General features: G+C 39.9%; 2 protein-coding genes across 5 annotated transcripts in view; one reads left to right on the top strand and one right to left on the bottom strand.

Annotated features, from left to right (window-relative positions):
• The window catches only part of SMAP1 (small ArfGAP 1), a 160,411-nt gene extending 152,790 nt beyond the window's left edge, over positions 1 to 7,621 (top strand). For 3 of the 4 annotated variants that reach the window (XM_058661527.1, XM_058661520.1, XM_058661512.1), the window contains 3 exons: positions 2,851 to 3,022; positions 3,904 to 4,211; positions 6,302 to 7,258. In XM_058661527.1, coding sequence (XP_058517510.1) covers positions 2,851 to 3,022; positions 3,904 to 4,211; positions 6,302 to 6,436 — 615 coding nt within the window. In that variant the 3' untranslated portion in view covers positions 6,437 to 7,258. Of the gene's footprint in view, positions 1 to 2,850; positions 3,023 to 3,903; positions 4,212 to 6,301 lie in introns of all 4 variants that reach the window. The other variant, XM_058661533.1, reaches the window with a different exon arrangement.
• Positions 7,622 to 7,660: 39 nt separating this feature from the next.
• The window catches only part of B3GAT2 (beta-1,3-glucuronyltransferase 2), a 97,557-nt gene continuing 86,971 nt past the window's right edge, over positions 7,661 to 18,246 (bottom strand). Inside the window, exons 3-4 of the mRNA XM_004580469.3 lie at positions 7,880 to 8,028; positions 7,661 to 7,798 (exon numbers count right to left, since the gene is read on the bottom strand). Of these exons, the coding sequence (XP_004580526.1) occupies positions 7,712 to 7,798; positions 7,880 to 8,028 (236 nt within the window). The 3' untranslated portion in view covers positions 7,661 to 7,711. The remainder of the gene's footprint in view (positions 7,799 to 7,879; positions 8,029 to 18,246) is intronic.

The raw sequence follows: 18,246 nt of genomic DNA, 5'->3' as shown, positions 1-18,246 counted from the left end.
TTTGGTAGGTTTTTAGTGTGTGAAATTGAGCTAAAACTAATTTGAACACCAAGATTGTAAATTACTCTGAACTCTGATCTTCCAGTCTTGGTATTATTTTCTAAGTATTGATACATTCTAGGAAAAAATTTTCTCATTTTTATGTGAAATAGATTGACTACCTGTATATTAGCCTTCCCTAAGGAAGTTGGAAATACTTAGGTGACAGAAATGTGTTAGGGATTGAGGGAAATGTTTCCAAGTGGTGACACAAAGCAGCCCTTTTCTCTCCTTCCTGTCGTACACATACACCAGCAGTATCTAGACCTGCATGGCTGCTAAGGCTTGTCTTAACTTCAGCTGTGGCGTCCCAGAATGCCAGAGCTTTTGGTTGGAAGTCTTGCAGCCTCCTGAAGTGTAAATGGTAGTTTGTTGTCCTTTCATCCTTGGTGGTAGTGCTGAGGACTAGAGTGCTAAAAAAATAATACATGAGCATTTGAGTGTTTACGGTGACTATTCTGTGTTAAGGTAGACTTTCTAACTCATCCACCTTCACCAGGAGAAACGTGTGTGATGTTCAAAGCATGGATATTGGGCTGTATTCCTCTGACACTGGAGTCATTTTCTCAACCACTTTTGTTTTAAGTTTCATCCACAACAATTAGAACTTCAGGTTATTTGAACTAAATATGAAAAAAATCTTAGCTATGCAGTTTTATTATATAGCAATATTAATAATAAACACTGGGGAGTTCACCATACCACTATGCAGAGCACTTCTGTAGTCATCAGGTACGTTCCCATTGCATTGGAGAGAGACCAGAGAAATGGAAGGGCATGAAGATTTATTTATTTTTATTACAAAGTCAGATATACAGAGAGGAGGAGACAGAGAGGAAGATCTTCCTTCCGATGTTTCACTCCCCAAATGACCACAACGGCCGATGCGCGCCGATCCGGAACCAGGAACCTCCTCTGGGTCCCCCATGCAGGTGCTGGGTCCCAAGGCTTTGGGCCATCCTCAACTGCTTTCCCGGGCCACAAGTAGGCAGCTGGATGGGAAGTGGAGCTGCTGGGATTAGAACCGGTGCCCATCTGGGATCCCAGTGCGTTCAAGGCGAGGACTTTAGCTGCTAGGCCATGCCACTAGGCCCATCAGATACATTTTAATCATATGATCTGATATTCCATACTGGTTCATTATGCATTTAAGCATTTTGCAAATTAGGTGGCTTCTGTGATTTCATAATTTTTGCTCAATTAGTCATGAATTATCTATTTTGAATTAGTATCAGAGCAGAATGTTTGATAATTTATCATGTGTTGTTTTAGCCGGGGCAGTAAATGTTTAACTTCTACCTGCCACTCAGTTTATTGCATAGTTTGAAAGAATTTTAGCCAGCTTTTACTGGTCTCAATGGAATTCTCTGAAATTCTTTTCATGTATAAAACATGTCAGCATGGTTAAGAGTACTTAAACAATTTTGTCTTCCATTTTTTATTTTAATGCAAAAAATCCAATGAACTTTATTAAATACTATTGGATTGCAAGGTTATCAAATACAATTATCAGTTGCTATTGCAAAATACTATCTATGTGCAAACAGATTAAGTGAAAATCTTGGCTTTGTACTACATGTCAACATGCTTGATGTTTATTTGAAAGGAAGAATGACAGATGGGGAGCTTTACCTGGTGGGTTCACGCCCTAAATGACCATAATGGCTGGTGCTAGGTCAAACCGAAGCTGGGAGTTTAGAACTCTCTGGGTCTCCCATGTGGGAGGCAAGGACCCAAGTACTATCTTGTGATGCTTTCTCAGGCACATTAGCTGGAAGTTGGATCAGAAGCAAACAGCCAAGATTTGAACACGCCAACACTGGATGCAGGCAATACGAGCAGTGGTGTAAACCGATGTACCACCATCCTGACCGCTATTTTTTGTTTATATTTACTTTCTCCATCTAAACACAAAGTATAGCAAATAGCTGAGTGTACAGATGGTCTGCGTTTAGCTCTGCTTCATTTCTAATAATTAAAAGAAATCAAATGTTGTAGTTATTAGTTGCTTTTTAAAAGATGAAACATTTGGATGAGTTATGGTAGGGCATTTTCAGAGTCTTCTGTAATTGTACAAGTGTGCTTCATTACATGGGATGCTGCCAGTCCAGTTCCATAAAGACGTGCTTGTGGAGGGAGAAGCCTGAGCACCTCTCGTGAGAGTGACAGTGGTCCTGACAACACTGTAGGACTTGTATTGAACCCACTGGGTTCAGGAGTGCCGTGTGTAGAAATTCAGTGTCGGTGTAGCTGGTGAGTGCAGGGTATTATGGAAGGGCTTTAGGTTTACCCCTTGTACTTTTCCTGATTGATAGGAGGAAACATTGTGCCTTTATTCTAGATTTTTTGTGTGTGTGTGTCTGAATGATCCTGTAAAATGTCACTGTTTATTCATGTGGGGTTTTTTTTTAAAGATTTTATTATTATTGGAAAGCTGGATATACAGAGAGGAGGAGAGACAGAGAGGAAGATCTTCCATCCAATGTTTCACTCCCCAAGTGAGCCGCAACGGGCCAGTGCGTGCCAATCCGAAGCCGGGAACCTGGAACCTCTTCCAGGTCTCCCACGCGGGTGCAGGGTCCCAAAGGTTTGGGCAGTCCTCGACTGCTTTCCCAGGCTACAGGCAGGGAGCTGGAAGGGAAGTGGAGCTGCCAGGATTAGAACCGGCGCCCATGTGGGATCCCGGGGCTTTCAAGGCGAGGACTTTAGCTGCTAGGCCACACCGCCGGGCCCTATTCATGTGGGTTTTAAATAATAGGTATGCCATGTTTTACTCTGGAATTTGACAGCTTATTTTGGTGTTTGTATCAGGGGGCATCTTCTGTACCAGCAGCTGCATCCTTGTCTACAGTGACATCTGGGGATCTTGATCTGTTCACCGAGCAAGCTACAAAATCAGAAGAAGTAGCAAAGAAACAACTTTCTAAAGACTCCATCCTCTCTCTCTATGGTACAGGAACCATTCAACAACAAAGTACTCCTGGTAAGTAGCTTTTAAGATTTGCTTTGAGTGAATGCAGTGACATTACTAAAAGCACACCCTTTGTAATTACAGTGGTATCAATTCTTTCCTCATTTCCATGGTTAGTACACACTTTGTTGTAGTCAACACAGCTATGAAACTAAAATGAACAGAACAGTAGTTATAAGCATACACAGGATTCACAAAGCTTTATTCATTTAGAATTAACAAGGTGTTCACATATAAGTATTTCACAAGCTTACAGGACACAAACTGTCTTTAAAGAATTACTGAAATTTGATTTACATGAAGTTTGTTTTTATGTACAACATATATTCTCTCCAGATAAACAATAAGCAGGGTGAATTATGTAGATTCCAGAAATGCTTTGAAAACCTTTGTAATTCTAATGAAACAGATTTGGAACAATGAAACAAAGATTTGGCGTGTTCTTGTTTCTAATAAAACAGATTTGGTTAACACAGTTTTTATTGGTTATACTAGTTCCTCTAAAGCAATGACTTGAATTTTACATATGTATGATCTGAAATTACATGACAACCTCTTGCCTTCCATTTGTCTGATGTTGGGAGACCAATGGTTAGGTTATAGAAACAGCATATATTCCCATGCTATGTAGTTTGGAAACATTTGTGTGGCTGTTGAACATCTATATTTCCTAATTAAATTTTATCAGGTTAATAACTGATTTGTCTACATTCTAAAAATAGTTGTGTAGCTGTGGGTTGGTCTGAACATTATGAACAATCTGGAAATAAAAGTTGTTATAGATAATTCAGAAAGACAGTAACCCATTTTTAGTTTATATATAAGTAACTACAGCTATTTGGAATAGCCCTGTGTTCGTTCTTCATTTTCTGTTCATGGTTCTTTTGATACAGGTGTGTTTATGGGACCCACAAATATGCCATTTACCTCACAAGCACCAACTGCATTTCAAGGTTTTCCATCAATGGGTGTACCTGTGCCTGCAGCTCCTGGCCTTATGGGAAATGTGATGGGACAGAGTGCAAGCATGATGGTGGGCATGCCCATGCCCAATGGGTTTATGGGAAATGCACAAACTGGTGTAATGTCTCTTCCTCAAAATGTGGTTGGCCCACAAGCAGGAATGGTGGGACAGATGGCTGCACCCCAGAGTAACTTTGGCCTGCCACAAGCGCAGCAGCCTCAGTGGAGCCTCTCACAGGTAAGGGTCATATTCTCCCCTACTTAACTCACATCTGCGACCATACCTAGATACTAGGAAGTTGTATCAGATACACGTAATTGGACATTTCCCCAGTTTATAACCACTAACAGTTACCTTCAACTCTGTATATTCTCCCTTAGAATCAGGTGTTATAGTTTCCTGCTGTAACATTTTGTGGCCTGTTTAGCCCAAACTAGCTGATAATTTGAGGTCTTTTTAAACCTTCAGAATACAAAAATACCAAGCTTTATATTTTCATTTTTAATGAACCATTTATTTGAAAGGCATAGTTAAAAGACACAGAGAAAAAGATATTCCATTTGCTGGTTCATTCCCCTAATAGCTATGAAGCCCTAACTTGGGCTAGGCCAAAGCTAGAAGCCATGAACTCCGTCCTGAGCTCACTTGGTGGGTGGCAGCATGTGAAATACTTGGAACCTCTTCCACTGCTTTCCCAGGTACATTAGAAGGAAGCTCGATCCAAAGTGGAGCATCTAGAACTCAAGCTGGCATTCATACTGCAGTCTGTGACCCTGACATACCATGTAACTTACTGCACCCTAATGCCAGCCCCCAGTGTCATATTTTTAGTGCAGTATATGAGGAATCTGGGTGGTCTTCCGTGGGGTGTGGTTTCTGCCCATGGACTTGTAAGAATTCTTTTACTCAAGTTGTATTTGCTTTTAACACATCATTTAAATGTGAATTTTATGAGCACCTACCAATTCCTGTGAGGTGTGTGAATAAGTTAATATTTGTCTTGGACCCTTTATATGAGTCCTGACTGGTTTCTATTTCAGTTGGTTTAAAGTGCAGTCAGGTGCTGCCTTCATGGACAGTGCCTCTCAGACCTAGGTTCATACTCCCACACCCCTTTATTTTACACTTGCTATTTGTTTCTATTTAACTAGTTTTACCTTAAGACTCTTTATCCTAATGTTGCATTCTGGACTATTCCCTAAATTGATATATATTTCTATTCAGTTCCAAGTTATTGTTGTTATCTGTAAGCATTTATAGGAGTACAGTTATAGTTAGACAATGAACTGTCCTCTGGGAGTCTCAAAATCCTTAAGTGCCAACTATTAGTAACATCTGTTAGCTGGACATGCTCCAGCATGTTGGCCATATAAGTTTAAGGGGCTGGAGGAACAAATGGAAAGTTAACATTAGCTATTACTTCCAAATAGTGCAGAAGAGGAATCTCTTGGTCCAGCAATGAGGTGGTTAAAGCAGTTCTTGTAGGTACGAAAAGGTGATCTGTCAGCAATGTGCTTAATACTAGTGTCTGAAAATTTCAAATTAATGAACTTCATTCAGTTCAGAACAAAATCGAACTGAACCCGCTCTGTACTTCATGAGTATTTTCCTTCTGATATTGCCAATTTTAGAAGAGAACCACATAAGTTAACTGTATCTAACATCATTGTAAAAAATTGAGATCTATGCAGTTTTCAATTTTAATGAATTTTTTAAATACCCTTCATAGCATGGATTTTAAAAATATTTTGCTCTAAAATTCACCATTGAAATCAATTTTTCATAAGCTTCTGAATACTTGTATACACACTTGATAAAACTATTAGAAAAATACACATAATCTTACACTTTATAGCATAATGAAAATTGATTTTAGATACTTACATTATGAAAACAGCAAAGGAGAATATATGCTTCATAATATTTTAGAAAGGATGCAGTGCCATTTAGTGTTCATAGAGGATTTTTACAGCTGTTAATAAAGTACTTTGGGGACTAAGAAAATTCTAGAAAGTAAAAGAGTAATTGACTCATTGTATAGTGCCTAATTATAACACGCATTTTTTTAAAATGTGGTTATTAATTTTTGAGGACAAGAAATTTCATGTAGAATGTGAATATAATTGATAATTTTCTTCCATATTTTAGCACTACCTATAAAATGTTAAGAACAAAAATGGAACAAAATGGTTATTTTTGCTCTGTAAAGAAAAATTTCTGTTGTAGTCTGCTTTTACCTTACAGACTTGACTTTCGCATTAGTGAAAATAAACAGGAATTAAAAGTGAAGTAATCCTTTTAAACTAAATCTTCTATGTGTTTCGCAGATGAATCAACAAATGGCTGGCATGAGTATCAGTAGTGCAAACCCTACATCTGGTTTCGGCCAGCCCCCCAGCACAACAGCAGGATGGTCTGGGAGCTCTTCGGGTCAGACCCTCAGCACACAACTGTGGAAATGAAAACTGTAACACAAGTCTCATCCAGAACTAATACCTGACATTCCTTGCTAAAATGCATCTAGTTCCTGTTTAGTCCATGTACATATGTAAATTTTTTTCTTTTTCCCCATTTGTTCACATTAAGAATTATCTGACTTTGTTGGTCTGTTCTGATTAAATTTAATGTGGTGAAAAGCGGGATGAAAAACCATTTTATGTCCAGGGCAGCTTTACTCATTTTTCCCATGATTTCATAAACTGCATTATTTGAGAAGCTGCTCAGTCAACTCGCATAATCAGTTTTACTCTCAATAAAATTATAGCTCTAATGTTTGCATATAAGGGAAGTAGATATCATGTTAGTAAAATACCTCTAACAGTATAAACCCTACCCCTAAATTAGCCAGTAATCCTGTAGGAAGGTACTGTATGATCAAATGTTTTAATCATATAAATAGAATGTAAATGTATCACTGAGCACTGTTTTCTAGTGTATCAAAATTCTTTTATTTCATCATTTCACTTCACTGTGCTATTGTTATGATGTGCTTAACAGGGAAAATGGTTAAGTGAAAGGAAGATAAACCTGGATGTTACTACAAAACAATTTAGTGACTGTTTAAAGGATTCAAATTTTATCTGCCTCTTGCAATTTGGATCTCTTTATGTACACAGTGCTAACAAAGATCTTTTCCTGCACTATATGCAAACAGGGTAACTAAAAACAAAGCCACTTTGAACCCTTGAAGGTATGTCCAGGTTTATGACAGTAATTGTGTTTACATTTTATGGTGCCTAGTATTGACAAAATGTTATTACCCTATATTAAACAGATGAATCCCAGGACCTTTTTATTTGTGGGTTTTATTTCCTATGATGTAAACTGCCACCAGCCTTCCAAATTTGACTTAATGTTGCAAAGTCGGGAAATTTAGTTGACAAAGTACCTGTTGTGTGGTTCTAAAACCTGTTCCATTCTACCAATGGTAAGATCAAATGGGGAGGAAAAAAAGGATGGAATGATACCTTCCAGTGTCCTTTACCAGTACTGTACAGAAATATTCAAACTAAGTTGTAAGGAATACATGCAGAACAAATGAAGACAAAATTTACATTTTGTACCACCCAATTAACTTCTGTTAACTGACAAGCTGTTTGAACAGATGTCCATCAGATGACAATAAAGGCTGTTGTACTGAAGTAAAATGAACAATACCTGAATGCTTTCCAGCCTCAACTCCAGACATCCTCTTCCACATCCCTGGGCTGGGCGAACTAACCAGTTGCTTCTTCATTTTATACTTCAATTTTCACTGTATCCAGGTGGTATTTCGGCTCATTGGCTAAGTTAACCTTTTCTGTCCGAGTGTGCCACACAAGAACCTAAAGGGGATGGAAACATTTTGGGTAACCATAGCACTAATGCCGACACTCAGGATCAGGTAGCATAAGTGAAATGAATACCTTGGTGCAATTATTTGCTTTAGGTTCCAGTTCTTCCACTGTTGTTATCTGTTTTAGAAAGTCGGACTCTTGCATCCCTGGCTGGGATCCACGACGTTTAAATACTGCTTTTGGATTGGACAAGATGACTTGAAGACTTACAGCAAATCCTTTGTGAAGGTTAAAAAAGAAAAAAAAAACAAAAACCCTTATAATGTTGGTGGTTTTTTTTCCTTATGCAATTGTTATCAAAAGCAATTTTTAAAATCTGTTTCAATTCTTAGTGTACAAAAGTTGAATATCAGTCTCATAAGGATGATTAATCATTTAATTCAGGGTACAAGAGCAGTGCACAGTGGGCATGTAGCATAAAATATGAAGTTATTCTATTTGATAATAAAGAGGGAAGTTTCCTTTAATGGTCTTATGAGAAATCATCACTATGTAGTTTAACAAATTCTGTGCTAGGACTCGACCCTACCTGAATTACTGAGCAAGTAATTGTTTTCAAAGTCCCAAGCGCTGGTTCTTCTTCCAGTTTTGAAGCCATGTGAATAGACACCCAGAGAGCATTTCTTAGCAACTTAGGCTTTTTGAAAAAGTACAATTGGCAATATAAGTACCAAATGACAGTGGGCATTAATGGAGGAGCTATGAGAAAACCATGCCACATTTTCACAGACTCCAGTTGCAGCTCATTGGCTATGTAAGAGTCACAAAATCATTTTGGCAGGGTTAGACCAGACAACTGCAGGTAGGACTTGGATTTAATAAATCTGTATCAGGTCACCTTTTAAGTTTATAATTTTGTTCCTTGGCAGATGAAAGTTCCCCCACCTCTGCTCTAGACTCTGCTGCCTTTTTGGGAAAATTTAACACCATGCTACATACACACACTACTTGGTCCAGCTGGTGCTGAGTGAAGCCCAAAAGAGAATTACAAGGTGGTAGTCTTAGGACTGTCCCCATATCCTTCACCAATCCTGGATGGAGGCAGCACATTCCAGCACAAAGAACACTGAAGTTGGAATTAGAAGCCTTTGTCTTTGCCTAGGTCCTTGCATTTAGGACACTGGCAAAGTGATCTAACCTTTCTGATTCTGTAACTTCGCTTTTTAAACTATTATTAGGGGCTGGTGGTGTTCGTCACCATCTACACCTGCCACGCAGTAAAATTCAGGGTGCCAAAGCCAGGTCACCTACATGTCACCATTCTGGCAACACATCTGAAGCTTTCCTTGGGCATAAGTGGGATAGCACAAAACTTCACCAAAAACCCACAGGTTCAAGTTATAAAAAAAAAAAAAAAAAAGCCACAGATTCAAGTATATAAAATGCCTTCTCTCGTACAATTCAGATATAATGTGAAGATGTTTCTCTTCAAAATGTGCTTATACAGAAGGCTCATCATTTTATATACTGTCACACTGAAACTGTTAGCTCCCTGAAGTCACATGAATGCACTGATTTTATTTTTCCCATTTTCCCATTAAAGTAAATCGGATTTAAACTGTGTAGAAATAATTTTGAAAATGATATGAAGGATTCTTTGATCAGATTTCTTTCATTAACACAGGCATCTTGATGACTGCTGGAAGTCTGAGATTAGAAGTAATTTCTTGTCTTCCTTAACTCAGCAATGACTTCTGGCTCCTGACAGAGTTTAAGCCAAGTTGCCAGCAGCCTTGTTTGGCAGAAGGGCCCTCTCTCCCAGCCTCCCCTGGGAGGTCTGTGCAACCAGAAGGCTCTTAGCGCTGCAGGCAGGTTTTAGTGTTCTCCAGGCTGCCTGCCTTGAGTAATCAGAATTGGAAACTTAAGGAAACCACAACAATTAACAGTATTTACAGAGGACTGGGGAGGAGATCGGAGCTGTTGAAAACCTGAAGAGCGCCCTCTGTAGACAAGCAGGGTTATGATCAGCGAATAAAACCTGGAATCAGGCAAAGCACCCCTGGAAAGGAGCAGGTAGTGAATCAGCTATTGGTGCTAACTTGGGGTGGGGAACAGTTCAGAGTCTCAGTTGGGGGTACATGACGGAGTAACCAGAGGTGGTACAGCCATTGTGATGTAAATTACGCCCAAGATAAAGACTAAGTATTTTTGCCTGAGATGAACTGGAAAGGACTGCTGTTATGTTTTACTCAGAAAAGGACTTTTTCGGGCCCAGCGCGATAGCATAGTGATTAAAGTCCTTGCCTTGAACGTGCTGGGATCCCATATGGGCACCGGTCCTAATCCCGGCGGCCCTGCTTCCCATCCAGCTTCTTGCTTGTGGCCTGGGAAAGCAGTCGAGGACGGCCCAAAGCCTTGGGACCCTGCACCTGCGTGGGAGACCCGGAAGAGCTACTGGCTTTGGATCAGCGCAGCACCAGCCGTTGCGGTCACTTGGGGAGTGAATCATAAGATGGAAGATCTTCCTCTCTCTCTCTCCTCCTCTCTGTATATCTGACTTTCCAATTAAAATAAATATATCTTATAAAAGGACTTTTTCTTAACTATAAACGTTTTTTAAAATGAGTTACACATTTGTTATGCATTTCCACTTTGCATAAGCACACGTTTTAAAATTCAGAATGCCTGAGACAAAAGTTGCCAGACGTAGAGAGAAGTAGGAAAGTCTGGCATAGATGGAATTACAGAAAAACACTAAATGCGTTATAAATATATGCATACGAGGTAGAAGATATTAAAAAATTAAACATTGGAGAATAGATCGTTACTAGACTTAGGCATATAACATTAAAAACTACGAAAATGAAACAACCCATAGAGATCATCACACAGATGCACACACGTGTGCCCGGTAACAGGAGAAGCCCATGTTTTAGGAGCGGCTGGCTAAGTCAGCACTTCAGTGATGGGATCCCAACCTAAAGCACTAGTTGGAATTCCAGCTGCTTTGATCCACCTCCCTGCTGACACCTCTGGGAAGGCTGAGGGAAGTGAACCCTTGCCATCCAGGTGGGAGACACAGATGAAGTTCTTCCTGGTTTTAGGCAGTAACAGCCAGCTGTTGCAGCTGTTTCAGGAGAGAACTAGCAGTGAAAAGCTATTACATGTGCTTCATCTCTGCCTGTCAAAAATATTTAGGACAAAAGTTACTGGAGGGCCCGGCGGCGTGGCCTAGTGGCTAAAGTCCTCACCTTGAAAGCCCCAGGATTCCATATGGGCGCCAGTTCTAATCCCGGCAGCTCCACTTCCCATCCAGCTCCCTGCTTGTGGCCTGGGAAAGCAGTCGAGGACGGCCCAATACCTTGGGACCCTGCACCTGCGTGGGAGACCCGGAAGAGGTTCCTGGTTCCCGGCTTCGGATTGGCGCGCACCGGCCGTTGCGGCTCACTTGGGGAGTGAAACATTGGATGGAAGATCTTCCTCTCTGTCTCTCATCCTCTCTGTATATCCGGCTTTCCAATAATAATAAATCTTAAAAAAGAAAAAGTTACTGGAACTTGCAACAAACAATGTCCAGGCTTGGAAAATTGGGATATATAAGACTAAAGAACACTATCACCAACCTGACCTAAGTGACAATTTTGAAACACCTCACTCAATGATAGCGGAATGTGCAATCTTCAGGTGCAGTTGGAATAAAGCATATTCTTTGACCATAATGGAATAAAAATAGAAGTAATATCTGAAAAAGTGCTAAAATACTGGGAAAGTAAACATTTTTACAGGAAATTTTTGTAAAGACAAAGGGGAAATAAAATGTATAGCTGCAAAATGAGACAAATTTGAACGGAAAAGAATTGTTTCTGAATTGAGCACTGGAAAACGGTCTCAATGTCCTAATATAAACTAGAAAAAGTACATGAAACAAAGTAAATGAGAAAAGAATGTACTAATATAAAAGCAGAAATCATTAAAATAGAAAAAAAAACAGTGAAATCAAAACCTGATCTTTTGGGAAAAATCAATAAAATTGTTGAGCGTCAACTCCTAACTTTCAGGACACAGGAAAGCCATAAATTCCCAATATTGAAAATGAGACGATTATCAGTATGAATTCTACAAGCACTAAAACGATGGCAATGCAAAATTACTCATAATGCTGCAGTAAATTTGACAACTTACCTCAAAATAGACAAATTACTTGAAAGTCAAACTATCAAATTTCATTATGAAGAAGCATAACCCAAAATAGCTTTCCATCAATTAAATTTTAGTTTAAAATCTCACATATAAGCTCTGGGCTCAAGTTTTCTAGGAAACAGAAAAGGAAGAAATGTTTCTCAAATCAATTGTGTGACCTGCATTTTCCTGATGAACCAAAAGCTAAGAAAAACACTGTAGGAAATCTACACACCAATAACTGTCATAAACACAGAAAAATTCTCAAGATTTTAACAGATTCAACTATGCAAAGTTCTGTAATCATTACTCTGTGTGGCTTATCCCAAGATGTCAATGTAGTTTGCTGTATTCACAGACTGAAAAAGGGTGCGTAATGACCATATCTCAGCAAAAGAAAATGCATTTAAGAATATCTAAGCTCTAGTCATGCTTAAAAGTGTCTGTCCACAAACGTGGCGGTGTACTTTGTCAACTTCATAAAGACTACTTATAAGAATGAGCATGGTGCAGTGTGGGTAAACCACCTCTTGGGGTGATGCCAGCAAGCCATAACACAGTACTGATTTAATTCCCAGCTATTCTAAATCCAATCCAATGTGCCTGGGAGGCAGCAAACAATGGCACAAGTACTTGAGTTCCCACTACCTACATGAAGACTTGAATGGAGCTCCAGGCTGTTCCTGGCCCAGCCCTGGCTACTATATGCATTTGTGGAGTGAACTAGCAGATGGAAAATAAATCCCCATTGTGTTTGTGTACATGCCTCCCTTTCAACTCAGAATAAAAGCATTAAAAAAATTTTATTGCCAGCATTCTACTTAATGGGAAAGACTGAGTGCTGAAAGTCCTGAAAACCTGAATGAGAGGAGGATGGCTGCTCTTGGACTTATTCAGTAATTTCACCATTGAAATCGGGGGGGTGGGGAGTGGGTGGGAAAGGCAGAGGCTCAGTATTGCAAACCATTTACCCTTTACCCACAGGGTCAACAGCAGTGCTTATTTACGTCTCTCCATGTAGTTGTCCTGCTTCTGATTCCTCTCCCACTACACACGGCCTGTTTTCAGTAAGACTGTTACAAATAACTATTTTCCAATTCCTAAAGAATTGGCTTTTGGGAACAATATCTCTCCAGTCTGCTCACAAGAAAGGTGCCAACAGCTTTTCCTCTGGAATCATTTTTTCCTGCTAATTGTACTAGATTTTGGGTTTCTGACACACTGTTGCCAGTAGGTATCAGGTACTTTCAGAACTCTAACCACTTTAGTCAATAAGGAAAAAATAAAAACCTAAACCTTCCAAAACACACACATACATACACACTCCATGGCCATGCAACCTGCTGGGGAAAGATCTTTCTGATTCTATGGTACCTATCATTTGTTGAGAGCTCCTGACTGCCACTGTGTGTAATTCAATCTTATTTCCCAACCTCCACCACTGACATAACAATTCACATATATTAAAGTCTGAATTTAGAAGGCACAACTGATTGCTAGCATCTATCCTAACTTTCAAGGTCATTTGTGAAGACTGTTCTTTTGCATTTGAATGATCTTAGTGAAGTGACTGATGGTTAAAGCCACTGCCTCAGATGCTGGCATCCCATAGATCATTTCAGCTCTTGCCTGCTAAACTTCTGATGGAACGCCCTGCTAATTGCCTAGGAAAAACAGTGGAAGATGGGTTCGAGTCCTTGGACCCCTGAACCCACACGGGAGACCTTGAAAAAGCACCTGGCTTTGGCATGGCCTAATCCCAACTAATGTGACTATTGGGAGTGAACTAGAAGATTCAAAAACTCCATTTTCGTCTCTATAAAGCATCAGCAAGTACAAATTGCAAGAGGAGTCTTCCTTGCCTTTCTTGCCTTTTCCGTTTTGGGGAATAAGCTTTCAGTCTTCAAGGTTTTTTTTTTTTTTTTGTAAAGATTTATTTTTATTGAAAAAGCAGATTTACAGACACATTGTCATTGTTCATCTGCTGGCTTGCTCCCTAAGTGGCCGCAACAGTCGGAGCTGATCTGAAGTCAGGAGCCTCTTCCGGGTCTCCCACGCGGGTGCAGGGTCCCAAGGCTTTGGGCCATCCTTAACTGCTTTCCCAGGCCACAAGCAGGGAGCTGGATGGGAAGTGGGACTTTAGCCACCAGGCCACCGTGCCGGGCCCCTGTAGTCATATTTTTAAAAACTTATCTGTAAGGTTGACAATAAATGTTCCTGCTTTCATTATTATTGTAATCTGACGTTTTTCTCCTGTTCCATTTGCAATCTTACTAAAAGCCTGTCCGTTGTATTTTTGTTTGTTTTACTGACTTTCTAATTTTATGTAGATTATTTTTCTCTAATGTACTGGTTCCCTGTTGCTTGCTTTGGGTTTAATCTACTCTTCCTTCTAGTTTTCATGATTAGGTTTTCAGTTTGAGAATTTTCATTCTTTTGTTTTTAAGGATTTATTTATTTTTATTGGAAAGACATGTATAGAGAGGAGGAGAGGCACAGAAAAATTTTCCATCTGCTGGTTCACTCTGCAAATGGCCAAAATGGCTCGGGCTGAGCTAGGATCCTCCTCTTGGCCTCCCATATGGATGCAGATTCTCTAGGTTTTGGGCCATCCCCCCACCGCTGCGTTCCCAGGCTATTAGCATAGAGGTGGATTGGAAGAACCACCAGGATGTGAACTGGCACTCTTATGTAAGGCCAGCACCCACAGAGGATTAGCCAGTTGAGCCAATACATGGGTCCCAAATTTCTGCTTTTCAATGGAGGAATTTGAAGCAAAAGATTTCCTTCAAAACACTTCACTAGGGCTGGTGTGATAGTGTAGCGGTTAAGATCCTTGCCTTGAATGCGCCAGGATCCCATATGGGCGCTTGTTCTAATCCCAGCAGCTCCACTTCCCATCCAGCTCCCTGTTTGTGGCCTGGGAAAGCAGTCGAGGACGGCCCAATGCTTTGGGACCCTGCACCTGCGTGGGGGACCCAGAGGTGGTTCCTGGTTCCTGGCTTTGGATTAGCACAGCACCAGCCATTGCGGTCACTTGGGCAGTGATTCATCAGAAGGAAGATCTTCCTCTCTGTCTCTCCTCCTCTCTGTATATCTGACTTTGTAATAAAAATAAATAAATCTTTTAAAAAAATGTGTCTGAGCTACCATGAAGAGGTAAGTCACACCAGCTAATAGCACAGGGAAAGAGCACAGGCTGTGGTCAGCCAGCCTGAACAGAACGCTGGACCAAGACTTAAAACAGCATGCCCTTCCCTTTCTCTGGTCTCTCTCCAATGCAATGGGAACGTGCCGTTGCAGCCGCTTGGGGAGTGAGCCATCAGACAGAAGATCTTCTCTGTCTCTCCTCCTCTTTGTGTATCTGCCTTTCCAATAAAAGTAAATAAATCTTAAAAAAAGACTTCACTAGTTTTAATACATTCTATTTCCATTTTCATGCATCTCAAATTTCCAATCCCTTGGGATTTCTTTCACCAACTGATTATTTATGAATGTGTTATTTTGTTATTTAATTTATGTCTATTTGTGAATTTCCCACTGTTCTAGTATTGATTTTTAATTTCACTCCCGTAGAGTCCAACACTGTAGTTTGTGTAATGCCAGTTGTTTCAAATAAAATTTAAGGTATTTCATGATGTAGCATGTGGTCTAGCCATGAAACTGTTCCACTGTGCTTTTGAGAAGAATGGGTGTGTGGAGCTGTTGGGCAGAGCGCTGCACTCACGTGTGTTAGATCCAGTGGGCAGAGCGCTGCACTTATGTATGTTAGATCTAGTTTCACAGATTTTTTTGAGTCTTCAATTTGGTAATCTACCCATTTTTTCTATTAGTAGAAGTAGGATGTTGATATTTTCAAGTGTTAGTCTTGGACTGTCTCCCTTTGGTTTTCTTACCTCTCATACTTTGGGGGTTGGCAGCAGGGTGCAGATGTTTGTGTTTGCTGTATCCTCTTGACGCACTGAAACTTTGCAATCCAACATTTTTTTCTCTGGTGATGTCTTTTCCTTACAGTTAACTTTTTTCTTTTGTTGCCATTCCTGCAGTCCATTTTTTTTTTTTTTTTGGTTCTCATTAGCGTGGTGTATCTTTTTCCATTTTTTATTGTCAATTTTTTTTGTCTTGTAGGCAGCTTGGATTATTTTAAAAATCCGTTCTGCCCACATGCATTCTGATCACATTAAAAAATCTGCACATTCTGTGATTGCTGATAAATTTTATAAAATATGCTATTTTATAGTTTTATCTTCATGTGTAATATTCTTGTTCTGTTACCACCCTCTTTACTGTAAAGATATATTTTCTAATAAAAATTTTAATATTCAGGTAATTTATAATCAATAAATCATTTAACATGTTGTAAAACTCTAGTTTAATTTTAGTAGTACAGAAAAACTTTGCTTTCATATATTCATATATTCTTGTCTTCCATCACCACTGTATTGCCAAAGTATTTTCATACAATGTGCCTCTACAATCACATTTCTTACTGCTTTACACAGTTTTTAAAGCAAAGAAAAAGCTACAAATAAAATGAATGTGTTCTTTCAAATTTACCTATATGGTTCCCATTACTTTTGCTATTCGTTCATGTCTATTTTCCCTTCAGTGTTTCTTGTAAAGCACATTTGCTGGCAGAAAATTTTCTTGGTATTTGAAATTTAGGGATATTTTCATTTCTCCTTCAGTAATTTGGGGGAATAGTTTTTTGTTATCTGTAGAGTTTCTGGCTGATAATTTTGTTTTGTTCTGCTTTCTACTTCTAATACTTTAATGTGTCATGTCCCTGCCACTGGCTTAGCTGGTTTCTGGTGAGAAATCAGCCGTCAATCCTACACAAGATTCTTTCCATTCAGGCGCTCTGCTCAAGATTTTCTTCATCTCCCGACTTTAAACTGATGATGAGCCTTTGTCTGGATTGGTTTGAGTTCATCTATTGATCTTCCTGGACTCTACACATAGTCACATTTTTCTTACAAATCTGGAAAGAATTCAACCATTACTTTTTCAAGTGTTTTTCTGTCCCCTAGCTTCATCTTTTCAACCATGTACAGTGTGCATATTGGTATACTGAACTCTTAAACCTCTGAGGCTCTATTCATTTAAATTTATTTTTTGATTTAGATTACCTCAGTTTGTCTAGGTTTAAAGTTCAATCTCTATTCCACCTGTGTTAGCCTTTCTAGTGAATTTTTTATTTCTGTGAATGTGCTTTCACTCAATTCCAGCATTTCTGTTTGGTTCTTTTAAAAAGAAAATAATGAGGGTCAGGTGCAGTAGCCTAACCACGAAAGTCCTCGCCTTGAACACGCCAGGTTCCCATATGGGTGCCGGTTCTAATCCCGGCAGCTCCACTTCCCATCCAGCTCCCTGCTTGTGGCCTGGGAAAGCAGTCGAGAACGGCCCAAAGCCTTGGGACCCTGCACCTGTGTGGGAGACCTGGAAAAGCTCCTGGCTTTGGATTGGTGCAGTACCGGCGATTGTGGTCACTTGGGGAGTGACTCATTGGATGGAAGATCTTCCTCTCTGTCTCTCCTCCTCTCTGTATATCTGACTTTGCAATAACAATAAATAAATCTTCTAAAAAAGAATGAATCGGGCTTGGCAGCACGGCCTAGTGGTTAAGGTCCTCGCCTTGATCCCATATGGCCGCTGGTTCTAATCCCGGCAGCTCCACTTCCTCTCTGTCTCTCCTCCTCTCAGTATATCTGACTTTGTAATAAAAATAAATAAATCTTTTTTAAAAAGAATGAATCCCATCTCTTTGCTGGACCCTTTCTTGAATAAGACATGTTCCTTTTAATTTTTCTTTAGTTATTTAGACTTGTTTTCTTTGGCTGATGGAATATGTATGCTGAAAATACCAGACTTAAAATCTAGTAAGTTTGGGCCCGGCGGCGTGGCCTAGTGGCTAAAGTCCTCGCCTTGAAAACCCCAGGATCCCATATGGGCGCCGGTTCTAATCCCCGCAGCTCCACTTCCCATCCAGCTCCCTGCTTGTGGCCTGGGAAAGCAGTTGAGGACGGTCCAATGCATTGGGACCCTGCACCCGCATGGGAGACCCGGAAGAGGTTCCAGGTTCCCGGCTTCGGATTGGTGCGCACCGGCCCGTTGCGGCTCACTTGGGGAGTGAATCATCGGATGGAAGATCTTCCTCTCTGTCTCTCCTCCTCTCTCTCTGTGTTTATCTGGCTTTCCAATAATAATAAAATCTTTAAAAAAAAAATCTAGTAAGTTTAACATCCAGTTTTTTTTCTAAATATCAGATTTTTTAAGGACAACTTGCATTGCATGCTTTCTCTTCTATATATTGGTTA

This window comes from Ochotona princeps, chromosome 1 (assembly GCF_030435755.1).
Source record: "Ochotona princeps isolate mOchPri1 chromosome 1, mOchPri1.hap1, whole genome shotgun sequence".
In the NCBI taxonomy this organism is placed as follows: Eukaryota; Metazoa; Chordata; class Mammalia; order Lagomorpha; family Ochotonidae; genus Ochotona; species Ochotona princeps.
This window is presented reverse-complemented; position numbering and strand designations above follow the sequence as displayed.